The sequence below is a fragment of the Podarcis pityusensis genome (assembly GCF_964106645.2).
Source record: "Podarcis pityusensis genome assembly, chromosome: 16".
Classification (NCBI taxonomy): domain Eukaryota; kingdom Metazoa; phylum Chordata; class Lepidosauria; order Squamata; family Lacertidae; genus Podarcis; species Podarcis pityusensis.
The window spans coordinates 3868759-3891629 of record NC_138041.1 but is presented as its reverse complement, the minus strand read 5'-3'; the positions used below and the strand labels follow the sequence as shown (position 1 = coordinate 3891629).

The following is a 22871-nucleotide window of genomic DNA, read 5'->3' as shown; positions in this document are numbered from 1 at the left end:
AGGACAGGCAGGAAATAAATGTTGGTAAATGCAAGAAGTCCTTCCAGTACACTCCTGTGTGCATTTACCCCGAAGTAAAGTCCACTGAGAAGCACCTGGGAGTCAGGAAATGTGGTTTACTGGAGAAAAAAATCCCACTGAACTCAGTGGGATTTGCCTGTATGTATATTTCAGTGCCTGTTGTCTTTGTCCATGGAGTTTTCTTGGCAGGGATACTGGAGTGGCTTGCCGGTTCCTGTTCCAGGTGGATCACGTTTGGTCAAAACTCTCCACTATGACCTGTCCATCTTGGGTGGCCCTGCATGGCATTGCTCATAGCTTCTCTGAGTTATTCAAGCCCCTTCGCCACGGCAAGGCAGTGATCCATGAAGGGGATCCATGAAGTGCCTGGCGTGCTCTGGTCCATGGAGTCACGAAGAGTCGGACATGACTAAACAACAACATATTTCAGTGCCTACATGAGGCTGCAAATCCAGGAGCGTATATTCTGAAGGCAGTGGCACTAGCCTCTGAATAAACATAAATAAGTCTGGGCTGCCCCGAATTTCAGCTCTGCCCCTTTAAGACTCCAAACACCCTTCTTTAGAGCTGGCCTTTCGGATTCTAGAACAGAAGGGCTTTCAAATTTCCACAAACAGTAGCATCTCTTTGCCCAGAGAGTGGGTGGGTAATATTTTGTAACGAGAAAAAGCAAGGACGACGGGGAAGGCAGCAGGTACTGAATTAAATAGTTCTGGCATCTCATCCTTTCAAAAAAATGTTTTTTCCACAATATGTATTTCAGATGTGACACAATTTGGAAACAAACCTCTAAAAAGTGTATTTGACATGGGGTAGAGCTTTCCCCTATCTCAGCAACCTTCTGACCCATGTAAGGTGTGAGAAAGATAGAAAGAAATTCCTTGGGCGAGAGATCTTAAGCACATATGCAGATGGGGAGTTCATCCGTTGTACCTCTGCATGATGTTCGCCCAAGCAGTCTGCTCCGGAAGTGATTAACTGTGACTATACCCCTTTATGGGGCAAAATTTGTCCAGTAATTCCTGGAGAGCATGCAAGTATTCAAGGAGGGTGCCTGTCGCCCCTCTCTCTGTGTGTCTCTTGTCTCTTTCCTTCTTTCCGTCCAGCCTCCCACTGGGGAATGAGTCCTTGTGGTCTGTACAGCATCAATCTCAATTCAATTGCTGTGGGATCGCAGGAGGAATTTCCCTGTTGCCCTTCTGAATGAGTCACTGCCTCCTTCCGATCAGATTCACGCCCCCAAAAGCAAACCTTTCTCTCCCCTTGCAGTCTCCCCTTTGTGAGAGCAAAGTAACGCCTCCCATTTTAATTCAGAAAATAAGCGCTAAAAAGGTAAAGGGTAAAGGGACCCCTGACCATTAGGTCCAGTCGCGGACGACTCTGGGGTTGTGGCGCTCATCTCGCTTTGTTGGCCGAGGGAGCCGGAGTACAGCTTCTGGGTCATGTGGCCAGCATGACTAAGCTGCTTCTGGCGAACCAGAGCAGGGCACGGAAATGCCGTTTACCTTCCCACCGGAGCGGTACCTATTTATCTACTTGCACTTTGACGTGCTTTCAAACTGCTAGGTTGGCAGAAGCAGGGACCGAGCAACGGGAGCTCACCCCATCGCGAGGATTCGAACCGCCAACCTTCTGATCGGCAAGTCCTAGGCTCTGTGGTTTAACCCACAGCGCCACCCGCTATCAGACCTTTAAAAAAAAAAAAAGCTGTCAGCAGCTTTGGAAAACACTGCCCTTTTGTTATCTGACCCTAATTCCTCTCCCTTTTCCGGACCCATTGCACAAGACCCCTCCAGTGCTGTAAAACCTCCGCCCCAATAGATGTCTCTGTGGGGAGGCGAGAAGGTAAACAAGCCGGTGCAAAGTGACTCTCCTTTTTCTCCGCCAGGTCTCCTCTTGTCTTCCGATTTGGGGAGAGAAAAAAGAAGGGAAGGAAGAGGAGAGGGAGAAACTTCGGAAGGATCCAAAACGGAGGAAGATTTGCAGAGAGAGAGAGAGAGAGAGAGGCAGGCCTTGGGATGAAAGCCAAAGGAAAGGTGAGCAAAGAGTCCCTTGTCGCTCCACATTTCGCCTCCCGCATTTGGATCTGCTTGATTCGGATCAGGGGGTGTTTACATTAGGATCCAGGAGCGGAGAAGCAGCCAGCCCCCCCTTGACCCACAGCCCCACTTTCTCACCTTCTGCACCCGTCACTTTTTCTTGCAAAGCTTTCCCTAATAATATTTTGCCAGCCTTCCCAAAAAAGCCCGTCCTTTTCCCCGTTGTCTTGGACCCTGGCTGGCTGTCCTGGTTGGGTAAGCAGAAGAAGGCAGACAGGACTCAACCCGGTGCTACGCCACACAAAGACCCCCCCCACCCATCCCGGTCCTGGGTGCGAGTTCCTTTGCAAGATGGGTGTGTCCAGACTGGCAGGTTTGGCTTACACAGCCCCAGACTCTTTAACTGGCTGTTAGCACACACTCCTTGGCCTTAAGATTATTTCCATTTACAGTATTTAATTTGTTAAGCCATCTAACTGGCTCGGTGGGCAGTGCTTTGCATTCAGAAAGTCCTGGGTTCAATTTCTGGTGGGCCTGAGAGAGTCCCGCTCTCTCAAACTCCGGAGAGCTGCTACCAGTCAGCGTAGACAACACTGAACTAAATGGAGCAATTGCTGGCTTGGTAATAAGGAAGCTTCCCTGTGTTCCTATTCAGCCGGCTCTTTATTCGGAATCATGAGGACTAGAATCTTAAGGTTACTCTTGATAATAAAATAATAATAATAATAATAATAATAATAATAATAATTTATTTATTTATTTATACCCCGCCCATCTGGCTGGGTTTCCCCAGCCACTCTGGGCGGCTTCCAACAGAATATTAAAATGCAATAACCTATTAAACATTAAAAGCTTCCCTAAACAGGGCTGCCTTCAGATGTCTTCTAAAAGTTTGGTAGTTGTTCTTCTCTTTGACATCTGGTGGGAGGGCCTTCCACAGGGAGGGCGCCACTACCGAGAAGGCCCTCTGCCTGGTTCCCTGTAACTTGGCTTCTCGCAATGAGGGAACCGCCAGAAGGCCCTCAGAGCTGGACCTCAGTGTTTGGGCAGAACGATGGGTGTGGAGACGCTCCTTCAGGTATACTGGATCGAGGTTCATTCAGGTATACTGGACCGATTGCTAGGGAGCCCTGCGTCAGAGATAGAGGACATGCACTGCATGCGGGAAGTCCAGCCCCCAATGGCATCCGCAGGTGGGGTTGGGAGAGGCCCCTGCAACAGAATTGTGTTTTCAGAATCATGAGGACTGGAGTCTTGCTTTATTTTTAAGGGGAGGGCTGTGGCTCAGTGGTGAGAGCATCTGCTTTGCACGCAGAAGGTCCAAGGTCCAGTCCCCATTGGATTCGAACCCGGGGCAACCTAGTCCTAGCCTAACACTAACCATTTCACTGCACTGCCATTTAGCCCTAGAAATGTATTTATCTGTTTATTTGATTTCTATCCCGTGTTTGCTCCCAAAGGAGCCTGCAAAGCATAATCAATGAAACGATATATAATTAAAGCGCTACAAAATGTAAAGTGGCGAAAGTAAAAATAACAACAATAATATTCAGAATTGAAACGTTGAAGGAGTGAGGAGAGTGCGCAGCCCATAGGTAACCAAGGTTAGCTTGCTGCTGCTTCTTTCCTCCTCCCTCCTCCTCCCTTTTTCCTTGTGTGCCGTGTCTTGCTACCAATCTTTGTAAGCCGCTCAGTTAAAGGGTGGGGGTTAAAATGAATAAATTTTGAGGGAACTGGGTGGGGTGGGGTGGGGTGGAGAGTTATATGTTGCACCTCCAGCTGAAGGTGGATTTGCACCGATCCTGCTCTCCCCTTCACCTCCCTCCTGGGTTGTTTGAAACCCAGGTCCCAGCCGTTGCCTGGATCCAACCAGGCTGCAGAGCTAAGCTGTTTCCCCACCCCCAACCCCACCCTTAGGACCGGCTTGGCAGCTTCCCTCTTGCAGAAACACCCCACAACCACCACCCCAAAGCTATGCAACAACCACGGCAACTGAGTGTTCAGCTGACTGACGGCTGGCCATTCCCCTCCCTGATCGGGTCGCGTGGGGAGAGGGGAGCAGCTGGCTCTGCCCTCCCCAATTTACCTAGATCCCCGGCTTTCATCTAAAAAGACAGAGAGCTATAGCAGATCCATGCATTTAAAGTCCATTCATCTCCCATCTGAAGCATGTGACTTCCCCAAGGAATCCTGGGAAGTGTAGTTTCCAACCTCATCAAGCTCCAGTTCCCAGGATTCTTTGGGGGGAGCCATTCTGTGCTTTCCATTTATGGGCCAGAAAGGAAATATGGTTCTGTCCAATCGGGAGAGGAAAGAACGCTTCCAGCTGAGGGTGGTGGGGCCTCGGAGCGTAATATGGCCCTTGGGACCTCTCCCTGTGGCCCCCGGGGGCACACCCCTCGCCTGCCTCGCTTTGCACCCTCCCAGAGTGCTTTCTCCTGCTGTAAATACGTCATTCCACCCTGATCATGCCTTTGACATGTTTGGATGGAGGAGAGAGAGAGAGATTATGTATGGAAGCCAGCCTACTGTGCAAAGGTACTCATGGCCTCACCCACTTTTACCTGTGGCCCCGCCCACACCCGCATGCGGCCCCTGAAAGCCTGCCTGGAAGGGAATTCCACCCTTGGTTGGTCTGGAAAAGACCCACCCCAATTTCAGTCCTTGGAAGTGAAAACATACATGGCTTTTAAATGAAATTCTTCCGTGGAAGCGAGGTAAAGGTGTGTCCAGGTGGAAAAATCCAGGTGTTTCTCTTACCACCCTCTTCCCTTCTTTTTTTATTGCCAGGATCCTGCCGCCCGGCTGATTTAAAACCCCTCCAGCTGAGCCGCTCTCTCTGCAAAGGCAAGCTGTCAACAACCCGCCAAACTCGCTCTAGAGACTGAGCAGCGCGTGAGTTGTGGTTGGCGGCGAGGAGAGAAAGTCAATATGCTGGGATGCCTCAGAATGGAAGGAGCAACTCATATCAGATGAAAATAAGATAGGGGACTGGCTGCCTCTGTTTGCGGTTGCCCAACCTCAAGGACAGCAAAAGGAGGGCGAAGGTCTGGAGCCGGTGGGGCAGAGTCCGTCCTAAAGGGAATAACAACACACTCAAATAACCTTCGTCTTCTACATTTGTCTTTGCTTTTTTTAAAAAAAAAAATAACTTTTTTTAAAAGGAAAAAACCAAACCGTCCGTGCAGCAAAATCTTTGCATTTTTATCCTATTTTTAACCAGTTTATGGAAATTTACTTCTTTTAATTTCATATATATATATAGGCGTGGGTTTCTTTGCTTTTTTAAAAAAGATATTTTTTTTGTACAAAAAAAGGGAGATTTTTCTTTTTTTTTAAAAAAAGGATCTTGAAAGATAATAATCCTTTGCGGATCTAGAAGCAAAGAGATTGAGAGGCGGCCGGCGATTGGGTTTCCTGGGTGTTAAATAATTAAATTTTTAAAGCCGAGCTGGAGAAGAGGTGGCGGAATTGATTTCTCCGTGGCCCCCACGAGAATCGGAAAACGCAAGAGAAAACCAGCCTGGGGAAAAAAACATCGGTTTCTATTCTCATTTTTACTTCCGCCTCGCGTTTTCTCAGCAGTGCCTGACAGCCCCCGAAAACAGCAGACCCCAAATTGTTGTCGTCCCCCACTTTTAAGGTCTTTTACGGTAGCTTTTGAAAAAGGGAAAGGCGACGCCGAGCGAGATCCGGTTGGGAAACAGAGGATAAATTGAAATAGGAATCTTTTCCCAACCGCTTTTTAAAAAAGTGTTAACATTTTCTACCACTTGGGAGTAGAAGGCAGGGCAGCGAGGGTAGAGGAATTGTACCTAGCAAACGTTGCATTTTGTCGAGGCGAATAGAAGTTTGCGAATCGCTTATCGATCCCGGGAGAGGGAGAGAGGTGAGTTTCTCCTGCCAAACGCCCGAATCCGTTTTCCTCTTGAGAGGCAGAATCGGAAAGCACATTCAAACTTCAGCAGAAAGCGAGAAGGAAGCTATCATTTAGGATTAGATCCGACAGCCAGCCCATTGGCTCGTCCGCGGTGGATGCTTGGGTTTTTATAAGGAAGGCGGCAGTAGGGGCAGCGCCGAATGGAGCCCGAATTATCCGCAGAACCGTCAGCGAAGGGGGAGAATGTGCCGGCCGAGCCCCCACCCACCGAGGCCTCCCCGGAGGAGCGAGGCATAGAGGACGTTGGTGCCATGTGTGGCAAGGTGCCCACTGCAAACGGGCAAGACCAGGAGGAGGCACCGAAGGCCCCGGCCTGCGAGGAAACCCCCCCGGGGGCCGGGAAGGGAGGCGAAGGGCCGGAACCCGAATCTCAGGAGTCTGCGGAGGCCGGAAAGCCGGATTCCAAAGAGCGTTCGGGAGAGGAGGAACTGCTGGCGGGCGCTGCCTCTCTGCCAAGCGTCTCTGACCCGGCTGATGCGCCCGCCGCCGCCGCCGAGCAACCCGGGGAGGTGGCCCCCGAGCCCCGGTCTTCTCCCGCCAGCCACCCCCAGCCCCCCGACTTCTACTGCGTCAAATGGATCAGCTGGAAAGGGGAGAGGACGCCCGTCATCACGCAGAGCGAGAACGGACCCTGCCCGCTGCTGGCCATCATGAACATCCTTTTCTTGCAGTGGAAGGTGAGTAGAGCTTCCAGGGTCGGGGGCAGTCCCGAAGGCATAAACTCTTATCTCTAATTCTGTAACGAATTATTGTATTCGGTGAAGGGCCTGTGTGAGTGCCTGGAGGCTGTTAGAGGATGGATGGCGGCTAACAGATTGAGGTTCAATCCTGACGAGACACAAGTACGGTTTTGGGGGGACATGAGGTGGGCGGGTGTGGGGGATTCCCTGGTCCTGAATGGGGCAATTATGCCCCTGAAGGACCAGGTGCACAGCCTTGGAGTCATTTTGGACTCACAGCTGTCCATGGAGGTGCAGGTTAATTCTGTGTCCAGGGCGGCTGTCTACCAGCTCCATCTGGTACGCAGGCTGAGACCCTCCCTGCCCGCAGACTGTCTTGCCAGAGTGGTGCATGCTCTGGTTATCTCTTGCTTGGACTACTGCAATGCGCTCTATGTGGGGCTACCTTTGAAGGTGACCCGGAAACTACAACTAATCCAGAATGCGGCAGCTAGGCTGGTGACTGGGAGGGGCCGCCGGGACCATATAACACCGGTTCTGAGAGATCTGCATTGGCTCCCAGTACGTTTCCGAGCACAATTCAAAGTGTTGGTGCTGACCTTTCAAGCCCTAAACGGCCTCGGTCCAGTATACCCGAAGGAGCGTCTCCACCCCCATCATTCAGCCCGGACACTGAGATCCAGCGCCGAGGGCCTTCTGGCGGTTCCCTCATTGCAAGAAGTGAAGCTACAGGGAACCAGACACAGGGCCTTCTCAGTAGTGGCGCCCACCCTTCAGATGTGAAGGAAATAAGCCTTTATCTTATCTTTGAAAGACATCTGAAGGCAGCCCTGTTTAGGGAAGTTTTTAATATTTAATGCTGTATTGTTTTTAACACTCGATTGGGAGCTGCCCAGAGTGGCTGGGGAAACTCAGCCAGATGGGCGGAGTATAAATAATAAATTATTATTATTAGTAGTAGTAGTAGTAGTATTATTATTACATATCCTTATGAATTTGAGTTTGTAATCTGTTTTGAGTTTGTAATCTCTATTTGAGTTTGCAATCCTTGTCAGAATACATACTTTTGAATGGATTAGTTTTTGTTACAATTGACTATTGATTTGCGAGTAGGGACCCCTCCCACTACTGAAACTTATATTGGCCTGAGTTCTTGGTGTGCTTTTTTCTTGGTAAAGGTAAAGGGACCCCTGACCATTAGGTCCAGTCGCGGACGACTCTGGGGTTGCGGCGCTCATCTCGCTTTATTGGCCGAGGGAGCCGGCGTACAGCTTCCGGGTCATGTGGCCAGCATGACTAAGCCGCTTCTGGCAAACCAGAGCAGCGCACGGAAACACCATTTACCTTCCCGCCGGAGCGGTACCTATTTATCTACTCGCACTGGTGTGCTTTCGAACTGCTAGGTTGGCAGGAGCAGGGACCGAGAAACGGGAGCTCACCCCGTCGCGGGGATTCGAACCGCCGACCTTCTGATCGGCAAGTCCTAGGCTCTGTGGTTTAACCCACAGTGCCACCCGCATCCCCTTTTTTCTTGGTATATACCCCCAAATGCAGGCATTTGGAGGGAGGAGGGGGCGCACACGGGGCAAGGCAGGCTGGTCCTCTTGGCAAAATGTCCTTTATCCTCCCGAATCTCTTCTCTATCTTTTCCCCTCTTTCTCCCTTTCAGGTGAAACTGCCTCCCCAGAAGGAAGTGATCACTTCCGACGAGCTGATGGCTCACCTCGGTAAGTGTCAGGATGCGGCCGCCATCGCTTTCACATTTCCTGAGGGCTGGGGTTGTGGTTTTTTGGAGGGGGGGTTCTGGGTACTAGACAAGGGGCCACCTAATTCCCCCGACCGTGTGAAGCTGCCTTTGTACAGAGTGAGATCATTTGGTACAGGGGTGGAGAAACCTGTTTTTCGTTTTTGCTCAAGGGCCACTTCCCACTTCCGGGCAAGGTTCGGGGGCCGCATACTGCTGGTGGGCGGGGCCAGAGGCCAAAGTGGGCGGAGCAACAAAGGCATTTGCTTACCTCAACCAGAGCCAGGGCCTTTTCAGCACTGGCTCCCGCCTGGTGGAACGCTCTGTCTCCTGAGACCAGGGCCCTGCGGGATCTGATTTCTTTCCGCAGAGCCTGTAAGACAGAGTTGTTCCGCCTGGCCTTTGGCTTGGAATCAACTTGATCCCCTTCCAGTCTTTCCTTTTTCCTTTCTCCTTCTGTGATGGAACTCTTATTTGGGGACTTCCCTGGCTTTTTTCTGGCCTGTGTAGGACCAATCTGGATAGTTAGCCTTGGTGAAGACTTGACGTTTTCATCCCCCCCAAAGTTTTTTATTTGAGTTTCCACTGAAATGAGGCTGCATTTTAATGTTGCACTGTATTTTAATCTTGTTTTTAAGTTGTATTTCAATCAATTTGTTTTTATATCGGGTGTTAGCCGCCCTGAGCTCGGTCTTGGCTGAGGAGGGCAGGGTATAAATAAAATTTATTATTATTATTATTATTATTATTATTATTATTATTATTACCTTTGCATAGTCAGCTTTCTTCTCTATGCAGGCTTGTATTCAAGCAAGTTACAGATCTGCCAGAAGGGACGGGCTTAAGTTAGCCCTGTCTTTTAATCGCAGCGGGTCTGATCCGTGTTGGACGAGCGTTGGACGCAACCCTGGGCAGGCGAAAGGAAGGACTTCTTCCCAAAACGTGTAGCTAAACAGTGGAACTCCCTGCCACTGGAGGCAGTCTATCTAGATTTCTAGGTTACCGGAGGTGTTTTTGAGCACTTTGAGAACAGGAGGCTGGACTAGGTGGGGCCCCTTTGGCCTGATCCAGCGACGGCGCCCTTCTTACGTTCTTTTTCCCCCAAATTTTTTTTATTAGTTTTCACAATATTATAAACAAACAAACAAACACACAAGACAAACAAACATAAATCATAGCCTTATTGAAAATTACAGTTATTAACTTTGTTAAGTGACTTCCTCGCTTTGCCTTGGTTGAATTTCATTGCATGTCTTTTTAACGGTTTTCCAAATCCCAATTTTTATGAAATTTAACTTAAACATTCACATCCTTAGATCTTCACCTTATGGAATTAAACATATTAATTCATCACTTAACATAAATAAAATCCTAGGCCCATTAAGTATCTGCAAGCTATTTTCAGTTAGTTTAACTTAACAAATTTAACTAAATAATCATTAAATTTATTCTACTCTTCCTGATACTCCTCCTCCTTCTGGTCGCGGACTCTTCCAGTCAGGTCGGCTAGCTCCGAAAAATCCATCATCTTCATCTGCCATTCTTCTATTGTTGGTAATTCTTGGGTTTTCCACTTTTTAGCTGACAAAATACGGGCAGCAGTTGTGGCATACAAAAATAATGTAACATCTTTCTTGGGCAATTCCAAACCTGTTATTCCAAGAAGAAAGGCCTCTGGTTTCTTTATAAATGTATATTTCAACATTTTTTTTCAATTCATTATAAATCTTTTCCCAGAAGTCTTTCACCTTGGAACAGATCCACCACATATGATAAAAGGTTCCTTCCTTTTCTTTACATTTCCAACATATATTGTCACAGTTATGATATGTCTTTGCTAATTTCTTACGTTCTTAATGAAAAAGGTCTATTTTCTCTCTGTGTCAGGTGACTGCATCCTGTCCATCAAGCCCCAAAAACAGTCAGAAGCCCTCCAGCTCAATTTTCAGCAAGTGAGTTCCCTTCTTTCTCCCCCTCCTCTCATCCTCTCTCTCTCCCCCCTTTGGGCTCCCCCAAGGCACTCGGCAGGTCTCTGCTTATTGTAATAACCTGCTGAGAACTTCCACAATCTGCCCTGTGCCCAAAGTTCCCGCTGCAGAGAATGCGTGCACATTAAAACCAAACAATGGCACACCAAGAAGCATCTTGCGCTTCACCGCGTACCGTCGTAAAAACAGCAGGCGAGGGGAGCTGCCAGTTTGCCCCAGCAGCGCCCTTTGCTCTCCCTTCGGAGAGTGAGATCAGGATACCAAGGGAGCTGAGTGCCAGGTCAGACCCAGCAGGGCTCCTCTTTGGTGGTAAGGAGTGGAGCCTCCTTGGGAAGGAGCAGCCTACCTCTGAAAACTGCATTCAGAGGATACGCAAACTGCAGTATGTCTGCCCTCGCTGTGGACGGCTGTACCGCAGGTCGTTGCCAAAAAGGAGAACCCTGAGTTAGTCGCGGCCTGATCCAGCGAGGGCATAATCCCTTACAAGTAATACTATAACACCGGTCTTGAAAGACCTACACTGGCTCCCAGTACGTTTCCAAGCACAATTCAAAGTGTTGGTGCTGACCTTGAAAGCCCTAAACGGCCTCGGTCCAGTATACCTGAAGGAGCGTCTTCACCCCCATCGTTCTGCCTGGACACTGAGGTCCAGCTCTGAGGGCCTTCTGGCGGTTCCCTCATTGCGAGAAGCAAAGCTACAGGGAACCAGGCAGAGGGCCTTCTCGGTGGTGGCGCCCGCCCTGTGGAACGCCCTCCCATCAGATGTCAAAGAGATAAACAACTACTTGACATTCAGAAGACATCTGAAGGCAGCCCTGTTTAGGGAAGCTTTTAATGTTTAATAGGTTATTGTATTTTAGTGTTCTGTTGGAAGCTGCCCAGAGTGGCTGGGGAAACCCAGCCAGATGGGTGGGGTATAAATAATAAATTATTATTATTATTATTATTATTATTATTATTATCTCTGATTAACTCATTTGTTTATTGGTGGCGTTTCTGCCCCAGCTTTCCCCCCAAAGAACTCAAGGTGGTGGTACACGTGGTTCTCCCCTCATTTAATCCCCACAACGACCCTGAGAGAGACAGCGTCATGCGGCCCCGTGGGTGGATTCGAACCCTGGTCTCCCAGAGTTGAGGTTCCTTATCCCTCCCCCCCCCCAAAAAATGCAGGCTTTCCCAGCTAGACTTCGTTCCGTCCCCCAATTTCAAAAATACCCAGCATGCCCTTCTTCCTCTCCTGCCGCGGACAGAACGTCAACGACGCCATGACGGTTCTGCCCAAACTCTCCACGGGGCTGGATGTCAATGTGAGGTTCACGGGAGTCGCCGATTTCGAGTACACCCCCGAGTGCATCGTCTTCGACCTTCTCAACATGCCTCTCTATCACGGCTGGCTAGTGGACCCGCAGGTGAGATGCTTTGTTTTCTATTTCTTCTTTCCACACGCCATCGCTTCCTAGGAGCTGAGCTTGCGAGTCGTCAGCGTCTCAGATGCCGCCGAAGGCGTCTTTGAGAGTTCGCGAGCCGAATCTCTCCAGTCTGAGAAGCGTAAACGGCACCTGCCATTCAGTCAGTGCCGGATTTACATACAGTCATACCTCATGTTTGCTTCATGTTACATGTTTTCAGGTTGCATCCCACGGCGACCCAGAAGTACCAGAAAGGGTTGCTTCCGGGTTTCACCACTGACGCATGTGCAGACGCGCAAAATGACGTCATGCGCAGAAGCACTGCTGCGGGTTGCGTTCCTTTCATGTTGTGAACAGGTTTCCGGAACGGATCCCGTTCACAACCAGAGGTACCACTGTATAAGCTAAACAAGCTATAGCTTAGGGCCCCATTCTCTTGGGGGCCCCCCAAAAAATCAAAGGAAATAAACATTTCCAAAATACAAGATATAAAACAAATAAAATAAAACCCACATACAGCAACAGTGTTTTGTGCTGTGTAGCCTCCTGTTTGTTATGTGCAAATAGCTTTAGATACCTATTAGGCCCATAAATTGCCATATAGCATATTTGTTGTTGTTGTTGTTTAGTAGTTTAGTCGTGTCCGACTCTTCGTGACCCCATGGATCAGAGCACGCCAGGCACTCCTGTCTTCCACTGCCTCCCGCAGTTTGGTCAAACTCATGCTGGTAGCTTCGAGAACACTGTCCAGCCATCTCGTCCTCTGTCGTCCCCTTCTCCTTGTGCCCTCCATCTTTCCCAACATCAGGGTCTTTCCCAGGGAGTCTTCTCTTCTCATGAGGTGGCCAAAGTCTTGGAGCCTCAGCTTCACGATCTGTCCTTCCAGTGAGCACTCAGGGCTGGTTTCCTTCAGAATGGATACGTTTGATCTTCTTGCAGTCCATGGGACTCTCAAGAGTCTCCTCCAGCACCATAATTCAAAAGCATCAATTCTTCGGCGATCAGCCTTCTTTATGGTCCAGCTCTCACTTCCATACATCACATATAGCATATATTCAACACAAAAAACAGCAACCATTTGTTGTTGACAAAGGACAGCTGGACATATAAAGGGCCCCATTGCCTTCAGTAGCTGAGGGCTTCATTAAACCTAAAGCCGGCCCTGCGTTCAGCCATCCCCAGCTGTTGGGATATTGAATTGCAATCCGCATTTTTAATTGAAATTTTAAAAATAAGAATTGAAATTTAAAAATTTTAAATTCTAAACTGGGCTGTCCTGTGACAACCACCCACCCAGATGTTTGTTGAACTACAACTTCCCTCACCTCCAACCATTGGCCAGGGGGGCTGGGGCTGATGGGAAATTGAGTCCCACACTACCTCAGGCCCCCATTCCTGACCTAAGTCTAAGATAATGAGAACAATGCAAAGTCTTCCCAACACCACCACAGTCAGTTCCACTGGAGCCCAGTGGGCTTCATACATTTTTTTATTCCGTTTATTTATCTCATTCTTCCTCTCCCTGCAAAAAATATATACCGTATTTTTCGCCCTATAGGGCGCACCGGCCCATAGGGCGCACTTCCCCCCCCCCCAAGCCCCAAAGAGCAAAGAAGCCATGACAGCGAGCGGGATGGATCCCGCTAGCTGTCCTGGCTTCGTTTTTAGCCTCGGGGCTGGGGGACCAGGAGCGAAGGTGAGGTTGCACTCAACCTCGCCATCGCTCCCGGAGCTTGCAGGGCTGGGGAAGCCCGAGCTTCCCCCGACCCCAGCCCCCAGAACAGGCTGTTGCTCGCAAGGCTTGCGGACATCTGCGCAAAGCACGGGGCGCGCTCCGGAGTGCACCCCGTGCTTTGGGCTGCAGGCTGCTGCCCGCAAGCCTTGGGAGTCCGGTGGGCACTACCGCAGGCTCCCCAGGCTTGCGGATAGCTTCCTGAAGCCTGGAGAGCGAGAGGGGTCGGTGCGCACCGACGCCTCTCGCTCTCCAGGCTTCAGCGAAAGCCTGCATTCGCCCCATAGGACGCACACACATTTCCCCTTCATTTTTGGAGGGGGAAAAGTGCGTCCTATAGAGCGAAAAATATGGTCTATATTATGGGTTTGCTGCATGATCCTCCTCTGTCCTCACAACAAGCCCGCAAGGTTAGGCTGAGGGGTGGGTGTGGGGAAATTGACCTAAGGCCACCCTGGGAGTTTGGTGGCCGAACTGGGATTTGAACCTGCCTCTTGGCCGTCGACACCCCTTGCGCCGTGGACTCCCAGACTCCAGCTCAGAACCTGTTTCTCCCCACCCCAGATACCAGAGGTGGCGCAGGCCGTCAGCAAGCTGACCTACAACCAGTTGGTGGAGAAAATCATCACCTGCAAACACTCAAGCGACCCTAATCTGGTGACGGAAGGTGAGGCCCCTCTGCCTGGGCTCATTCACACAGTCAAGGTCCGGGGTAACTGGTACCTGGAGGTGGGGTTGTCGTCAGCCCAGGGGTGGAGGCCATTAAGTAAGATCTGATTTGTGCTTGCTTCGGCACATGTACTAAAATTGGAACGAGACAGAGAAGATTAGCATGGCCCCTGAGCAAGGAAAAATAAAATAAGATCTGGTTTACGGAGACTAGCAGCAGGGCCTGCTTGGTGGTAGTTTCACGCTTGCAGAAACTTGCTTTCCAAGCCTCATCTCGCATGGTTTTTACCTCAGGAGACCTCTCTGCTTCAGCAAAGGACTTTTAACCATCTTTGAGCTATTAGACACCTATTTTGAACAACCGTTACATGTACGTACAGTGGAACCTCAGTTGTCGAACATAATCCATTCCGGAAGACCGTTCGACTTCCAAAACGTTTGACAACCGAGGCGAAATTGCCAGGCGGCAAAATCCATTGAAAAAGTGGAGAAACACACTGCGGAAGCCGTTTGACTTCTGAGGCACCTTTGAAAACGGAAGCATTCACCTCCCGGTCATTGGCGTTCAAAAGCCAAAACATTTGACTTCTGAAGCACTCGACAACCAAGATTCCACTGTATATTTCTTGTATCATTTACAACCATTGAAATTTTGAATTCTTTTAAACCGTACCTACGGGATCGCCTCTCCTGGTATGCCCCACGGAGGAAATTAAGGTCCACAAATGACAACATTTTGGAGGTCCCAGGTCGCAAAATGGTTAGATTGGTCTCAACTAGGGCCAGGGCCTTTTCAGCACTGGCCCCGACTTGGTGGAACGCTCTGTCCCAAGAGACCAGGGCCCTGCGGGACTTGACATCTTTCTTCAGGGCCTGCAAGACAGAGCTGTTCCACCTGGCCTTTGGTTTGGACTCAGTCTGACCCTTATGTTTCCCTCCCCTTATGGTCTTGATTTATCGGCTACTTTTAAAATGAGGCTGCATTTTACATCGCATTTTAACCTGTATTTTAAATTGGTCCTGTCCCCCCCCCCCCCATTATGTTTTTTACTGGAATTTTATTGGTGTTAGCCGCCCTGAACCCGGCTCTGGCTGGGGAGGGCAGGGTATTATTATTATTATTATTATTATTATTATGTGGTTGTTGTCCCACGCTGAAGACACACCTCTTTGAAACTTGAGATACATGTATTGTTATGGCTCTGGGTGGTGGGGTCAGTCTGGATGACACCTGTGGTTCCCTTCAAAACCTGTGGTCTTGCGGATAGGAGCCTAGAATCTATAGGAGGAAGCTTGCTTACCATTTGCATTTTGAAAAAGCAAGCTCTGTTGCCACAGAGACCAATGGGTGGGCCTTCCCCACTTCACCTGGCTGAATGTCGCATTATCCTGGGATGGAGAACAGTAGGGCCAGGTGGGGCTGTCAGTGTGTGGGTTTGGTGGGAGCTGGAGATACAGAGGCTTGTCTCGCTCTGTGCTGGATAATAATAATAATAATAATAATAATAATAATAATAATTTATTATTTAAACCCTGCCCATCTGGCTGGGTTTCCCCAGCCACTCCGGGCGGCTTCCAACAAAATATTAAAATACAATAGTCTGTCAAACATTAAAAGCTTCCCTAAAGAGGGCTGCCTTCAGATGTCTTCTAAAAGTTTGGTCATTGTTTTTCTCTGACATCTGCTGGGAAGGCATTCCACAGGGCGGGCGCCACCACCGAGAAGGCCCTCTGCCTGGTTCCCTGTAACTTGGCTTCTCGCAGGGAGGGAACCACCAGAAGGCCCTCAGTGCTGGACCCTCGGTGAAGGCCCTCGGTGTCCGGGCAGAACGATGGGGGTGGAGACGCTCCTTCAGGTATACTGGACCTTTGAGGCCGTTTAGAGCTTTAAAAGTCAGCACCAACACTTTGAATTGTGCTCGGAAACGTACTGGGAGCCAATGCAGGTCTTTCAAGACTGGGGTTATGTGGTCTCGGCAGCCACTCCCAGTCACGAGTCTTGCTGCCCTATTCTGGATTAGTTGTAGTTTCCGGGTCACCTTCAAAGGTAGCCCCACGTAGAGCGCATTGCCATAGTCCAAGTGGGAGATAACCAGAGCATGCACCACTCTGGCAAGACAGTCTGCAGGCAGGTAGGGTCTCACCTGCGTACCAGATGGAGCTTGTAAACAGCTGCCCTGGATACAGAATTAACCTGTGCTTCTATGGAGAGCTGTGAGTCCAGAATGACTCCCAGGCTGCGCACCTGGTTCTTCAGTTGCCCCATTCAGAACCAGGGAATCCTCCACCCCCGCCCGCCTCCTGTCCCCCCAAAATAGTACTTCTGTCTTGTCAGGATTCAACCTCAATCTGTTAGGATGCCAAAACTGTGCTTTGGAGACCTCCCTGGGGGACCTAATGGGGTGTTAGTGCTGCAAGTCCCTCCATCCTATCTTCGCGGTGTAAAATAAAACTACGTATCCTAGGGACACCACCATCTCCTTTGAGCACTCAGAGATTTGGCTGCAGGCAGCAGTGTATCATTCAGGCCGGACCCTGTTATTTTAAACAGCTTTTAATGCTGCGTTCTAAAAGGTTGTGGCCCACCCTGGGTCCTTAGGGTGAAGGCCGAGCAAGGAATTGAAAGAACTGTGGATCCAATTCATCATCAGAGTCGATCGCCATCATGCTTTGCCTGCATTTCACCTCATCTTTGCTTCTTCTGCTCCCTGTTCCATCGCAACGCCCCCCGCCCCTGGCAGGCCTGATAGCAGAGCAGTTTTTGGAGTCCACGGCCTCTCAGCTGACCTACCACGGCCTCTGTGAGCTGACGTCCACGGTCAAGGAAGGCGAGCTGAGCGTCTTCTTCCGGAACAACCACTTCAGCACCATGATCAAGCACAAGGTACCCGCCCTGCAGGGCTGTTTTTTGTTTTTTTAAAAAATGATATTTATTAAAGTTTCAAAGAATACAAGAATTACACAAAGACAAAAAATAAAAATACAAGAAAATACAAAATGCAGAAAAAGGAATAAAGTTTTTAAGATATAACCAAAAAAATGAAAAATGAAAATGAACAATAAAAAAAGCATACAAAGTAAAAACAGTTAAAAACACGTTAATTTTCCATAGCATATCTTCCTTACACTTGTTTCCCCGGACCTCCTCGTACCTCCCTTTTTTGTATTCCAGTTCAGTTTGTTAGTTCAGCAGATCCTTACCATTAAACTTTTACCCATTTGTAAACCTTTTTTTTCGTATCTCTTAAAGCATTACAGCTGGAAACCACTTAGTTTCTATCCAACATCCTTCTAGGATTCATTAATTTTACAATATTTCTGTAAATAGTCTTTAAATTTCTTCCAGTCTTCTTTCACCGACTCTTCTCCCTGGTCTCGGATTCTGCCAGTCATTTCTGCCAGTTCCATGTAGTCAATCACCTTCATCTGCCATTCTTCCAGAGTGGGTAGATCTTGTGTCTTCCAATACTTTGCAATAAGTATTCTTGCTGCTGTTGTAGCATACATAAAAAAAGTTCTGTCCTTCTTTGGCACCAATTGGCCGACCAATTGTTGTTTTTTAAGAAAGGTGGGCGATGTCCGGGACTGGGCAGGGGAGGAGCAATGGTGGAGACGGCCTCCCCATCCGGACCCTTCCAGGGAGCAGGAAAAGGAAGACAATATAGCTTTGCAACAGGGGTTTGAGGGAGGTTGCAGCTCAGAGGCAGATGAGGGGGAAAGCTAGGAAATCGTGGGACAACCAGAACAACACCCTGTTGGCTATTTGCAGATTAGTTGCGCTGCAGAAAACTTGCTGGGGAGACCACACATTACAAGGAACACAAAATAACTTTAGCTAGGCTTTAATAACAAAAACAAAAACTCCTTTTACACTAAATATATCAACAAGCATGACCCATCCACCAGGGTATTGAGAGAGCTAGGTGCTGCTCTTTATATACTATACCCAATTGCTGACACAGCTTAATTAACGCAACTTAGCAGCACCTGCTATACTGTTTCACAGCTGTAAAACTAGGTCACGTTATTTGCTCTGGCCCTTAAAGACATAAACATCTTGTGGAACAATAATGAATCTTCAAATTTAAAGAGACCATTCAACATACCCAGCTGACACGCTGTCATTAGAAAGCATTCCAGACCCTCCATCTCCCAGAACCCGGCGAGCCTTAAAAGTAGGAGAGCAAAGAGCTCAAAGACAGAGGGCACTTGTCAGCACCCGTAGAAGTGACGAAGGAGGAAGTGGGAGAGACGAGGGGTGGAGATTCACTCGGGACAACGCGATTATCCAAGAGGGCCGGGAAGTTCAATAGCCTCTCTCTGTGATTAGAGCCCAAGAAGGAAGTAGATGCTCGCAAGTGGTGGTGTTTTTAAATAGTTGTACGCAGGTGGCACTGTGGGTTAAACCACAGAGCCTAGAACTTGCCAATCAGAAGGTCGCCAGTTCGAATCCCCACAACGGGGTGAGCTCCTGTTGCCCAATCCCTGCTCCTGCCAACCTGGCAGTTTGAAAGCACAAAGTGCAAGTAGATAAATACCGTATTTTTCGCTCTATAACACGCACCCGACCACAACACGCACGTAGTTTTTAGAGGAGGAAAATCCGTAGGCATGCCACCCGTAGGCATTCCCTCCATAACACGCACAGACATTTCCCCTTACTTTCTAGGAGGAAAAAAGTGAGTGTTATGGTGCAAAAAATACGGTAGGTACTGCTCCAGCGGGAAGGTAAACGGCGTTTCCGTGCGCTGCTCTGGTTAGCCAGAAGCGGCTTAGTCCTGCCGGCCACATGACCCGGAAGCTGTACGCCGGCTCCCTCGGCCAGTAAAGCGAGATGAGCGCCGCAACCCCAGAGTCGGCCACGACTGGACCTAATGGTCAGGGGTCCCTTTACCTTTACTTATGCCAATTTACCACCATCTTGCCTCTGAATTAACCAGAGCCTGTTTTTTTTCTCTCCCTGCTCCCTCTCCAGAGCCACTTGTACCTCCTGGTGACGGACCAGGGCTTCCTCCACGAGGAGCAGGTCGCCTGGGAGAGCCTGCACAACGTGGACGGGGACAGCTGCTTCTGCGACGCAGAGTTCCACCTCAACCACGCCCTGGGCAAGGAGGCGGCTGGCGGTTCTCCGCAGGAGCAGCACCTCAACCAGAGACAGGTGGACCAGGTGAGAGCAGGGGCCACCCAGCCAAGACCATGCGGGGCGTAAGCGCTGCCCTGGTTCACCCAGTCAGTTGAAAGGGGAGGCTTTTTAGCCAATGGTAAGCAACCTTCTCACCCTCCGTGCTGATTGGAGCCAATGAGAGCGAAAGGAGCCGATCCGGCCACTGAGGGCGGGCTCAGAGAGTCCCTCTGGCGAACAGGGAGAAAGAGGAGTTGTTCTGTTCTGTTCCCAAGCTGAGCGTTTAGGAGCGCTGAAAATGCAATGCTTCCGTTTCAAGAGAAGCGTGGCTGAGTTCTGCTGCGCGCAAATATAATAATAATAATAATAATAATAATAGGTATTGTATATAAGAAGATCTTGAAACACTCCATGTTCTATGTATGTACAAAGGAAATAGTATATTTAGCTGAAAGTAAACACACTTGAGATCTGCCATGAAATGAAAGTAAAAAGATCTTTAGATTCTCTTTCCAACCCCCCCCCCCCCCGAACCCTTTCTGTTAGGCATCATGTCCACTGAAATTCCAAAAAGAGAGAGAACTATTTTTATGTGTGCAACCACGGCGGCTAGAATTCTAGTAGCAAAAAAATTGGAAGGGTGAATCAATTCCTCCAAAGCTTGACTGGCAGGTGAAGATGATAGAATACGTAGAACTTGCTAAAAAGACTGGGTGAATAAGAGGAAACTCAAACCAGAAAGTGTTCAAAGAGTGGGTAATATTTAAAGAATATTGTGGAAATGCAAATCTTCGAACAGGTTCAGATGGAATCTTGAAGACTAAAAGGGAAAGTTACAACTGCAGATAATTTCAGATATGCATTAGATATAATAAAAAGGGCGTATAGGTTAAGAATACGTTGAAAGCACAAGGAGGTGATTCCAGAAGTCAAGAGAGTGTGATGTTAGTCGTTGTGTTGTTAGTTAATGTCAAGTGTTGTGGTTTTGTTTATTTTCTTGTTTTCTGTTTGTTTGTCCGTATTGTTTTCTTTCCTTTTTTTTTTTTTTGTTCTCTTATGTAAATTGTGTTGCGAATAAAATAAAATTAAGACGGAAGAAGAAGAAAAGAAACCAGAGGGTAGGAATTTGAAGGAGGTGTGTGTGCCGTGCTCTCAGTTCACACCCACCAACTCTTTCTCTCTCCTTCCTTCCTTCCTTCTTCCATAGGACTACATGATCGCCTTGTCTCTGCAACAGCAGCAAGGGGGACCCGCGCTCAGCGACTTAGAGCTTGCCCAGCAGCTGCAGCAGGAGGAATATCAGCAGCAACAGCAGCAGCCACCTGCCGCAGCCCCCCCTGCACAGGTAACGTCCCCCCAACTCCCCCCAACTCCCACCAACCCCTGTGTACGCAGCATGGCCAGCGGTCGGGGTAGAGTTAGGTCGACCCCAGCATCCTTTGCAGGGCCATAGACCTGCCATAAACAGTTCTATTACAGACCAGCAGATGCTCGTGATAAGAGCTGCTATTTAAGAACAGGTGCCTGGGTTTCTGGGGGGGGGGGTTATAAAATTATTATTATTATTATTATTATTATTATTATTATTATTATTATTATTAATTTGTACCGCGCCCATCTGGCTAGGTTTCCCCAGCCACTCTGGGCGGCTTCAAACAAAGATTAAAAATACATTAGAATGTCACACATTCAAAACTTCCCTGAAAAGGGCTGCCTTCAGATGTCTTCAAAATGTCAGGTAGTTGTTTATGTCCTTGACATCTGATGGGAGGGCGTTCCACAGGGTGGGCGCCACCACCGAGAAGGCTGGTTCCCTGTAACCTCACTTCTCTCAGGGAGGGAGGGATCTGCCAGAAGGCCCTCGGCGCTGGACCTCTGTGTCCGGGCTGAATGATGGGGGTGGAGACGTTCCTTCAGGTATACTGGTCTCCACCCCCATCGTTCTGCCCAGACACTGAGGTCCAGCACCGAGGGCCTTCTGGTGGTTCTCTCACTGCAAGAAGGCAAGTTACAGGGAACCAGGCAGGGGACCTTCTTGGTAGTGGCGCCCGCCCTGTGGAATGCCCTCCCACCAGATGTCAAAGAGAAAAACAACTACCACACTTTTAGAAGACATCTGAAGGCAGCCCTGTTTAAGGAAGCTTTTAATGTTTAATAGACTATTGTATTTTAGTATTCTGTTGAAAGCCGCCCAGAGTGGCTAGGGAAACCCAGCCAGATGGGCGGGGTATAAATAATATATTATTATTATTATTATTATTATTATTATTATTATTATTATTGGTATAACACAGCCATTAATAGCTTCCTAATTATTATATTATTATTATTATTATTATTATTAATTTGTACCCTGCCCATCTGGCTGGGTTTCCCCAGCCACTCTGGGCAGCTTCCAACAAAGACCAAAAATACACTAAGATCTCACACATTAAAAACTTCCCATGTCCAATCCTCTTTTAAAACCATCCAAATTGGCTGCCTCATGTGGAAGTGAGTTCCACAGTTTAACAGCAGCAACAAGGGCTTTGTCTTCGCTGAATCTCCCAGCCTCCCTTGCGTGTGTCCCTATTGATATCCAGTATCGCGAGAGAGGGAGGAAAAGTGTTCCACGTCTGACAAAATCTCCCATTCCTTAACACGCCCCACTTTCTCCTCTTCCCCTCCTTTTAGGGGAGGACTCCGCCGCCCTCCCGGCCCTCCGGAGAGCGCAGGCCGCGCCAGAAGCAGGATTCGGACTGCGTCGTCCTGTAACGCCAAGCCGCGGGTGGCCCAGAGCACCTGTTTCCCAGCCGACCGAAGTCTGCCGCAGAGAAGGACCGCACTCTTCTATACGCCTCGTGCTCCATTTTTTTAAAAAAGACTGCTGTTTTTAAAAAGTCTCCCCGTTCTGGGGCTGAAACCAAAATTAAAAGGGGAAAAAAGAGAGAAACTAACCTTTGGGGTGGCGAAAACCCCGGCAAACCCGTCTTCTCCAGTCTTTATCTTCTCCTCTCCCCACCCCACAAGTAGGGAGGGGGCCCTGTCTATCCTTCAATGGGAATTGATAAGAGAGCAGTTTGGTTGTGGGTGTAGTTGATTGGAGATGATCTTGCCACCCCAGGCAGAGAAGCAAGCCAGACTTTCCTTCTAGAGCCCCCTTCTTGGACTCCAACTCCCATCATCCCTTGCTGTCAGCCCTGCTGGCTTCTGGGAGTTGGAGTCCAACAACATCTGTTTTCCCCACACACACCCTCCTCTAGGGGCTGGGGCTGATGGGAGCTGGAGTCCTGAGAGGAGCAGGATGTGTTTTAAGGTAGTAGTAGTAGTAGTAATAATAATAATAATAATAATAATAATGATGATTTATTTATACCCCACCCACCTGCCTGGGTTTCCCCAGCCACTCTGGGTGGCTCCCAACAGAATACAGTGGTACCTCAGGTTACAGACGCTTCAGGTTACAGACTCCGCTCACCCAGAAATAGTGCTTCAGGTTAAGAACTTTGCTTCAGGATGAGAACAGAAATCGGGCTCCGGTGGCGTGG

General features: G+C 48.9%; 1 protein-coding gene across 1 annotated transcript; it reads left to right on the top strand.

The window, feature by feature from the left end:
• Positions 1–600: 600 nt before the first annotated feature.
• On the top strand, positions 601–22308 carry MINDY1 (MINDY lysine 48 deubiquitinase 1). The gene is made up of 11 exons (XM_080984706.1): positions 601–715; positions 1910–2057; positions 4851–6677; positions 8350–8407; positions 10312–10376; positions 11663–11821; positions 14118–14220; positions 16964–17106; positions 19198–19389; positions 20552–20689; positions 22018–22308. Exons 3-11 carry the CDS (start codon positions 6141–6143, stop codon positions 22096–22098), a joined length of 1476 nt encoding a protein of 491 aa, XP_080840832.1. The 5' UTR covers positions 601–715; positions 1910–2057; positions 4851–6140; the 3' UTR covers positions 22099–22308.
• The last annotated feature ends 563 nt before the right edge of the window (positions 22309–22871 follow it).

Coding starts and splice junctions, on each gene's coding strand:
- MINDY1 (XM_080984706.1), top strand. CDS start 6,141: ATGGAGCCCGAATTATCCGCAGAACCGTCAGCGAAGGGGGAGAATGTG. Junction 6,678..8,349: donor TCCTTTTCTTGCAGTGGAAG/GTGAGTAGAGCT, acceptor TCTCCCTTTCAG/GTGAAACTGCCTCCCCAGAA. Junction 17,107..19,197: donor GCACCATGATCAAGCACAAG/GTACCCGCCCTG, acceptor CTCCCTCTCCAG/AGCCACTTGTACCTCCTGGT.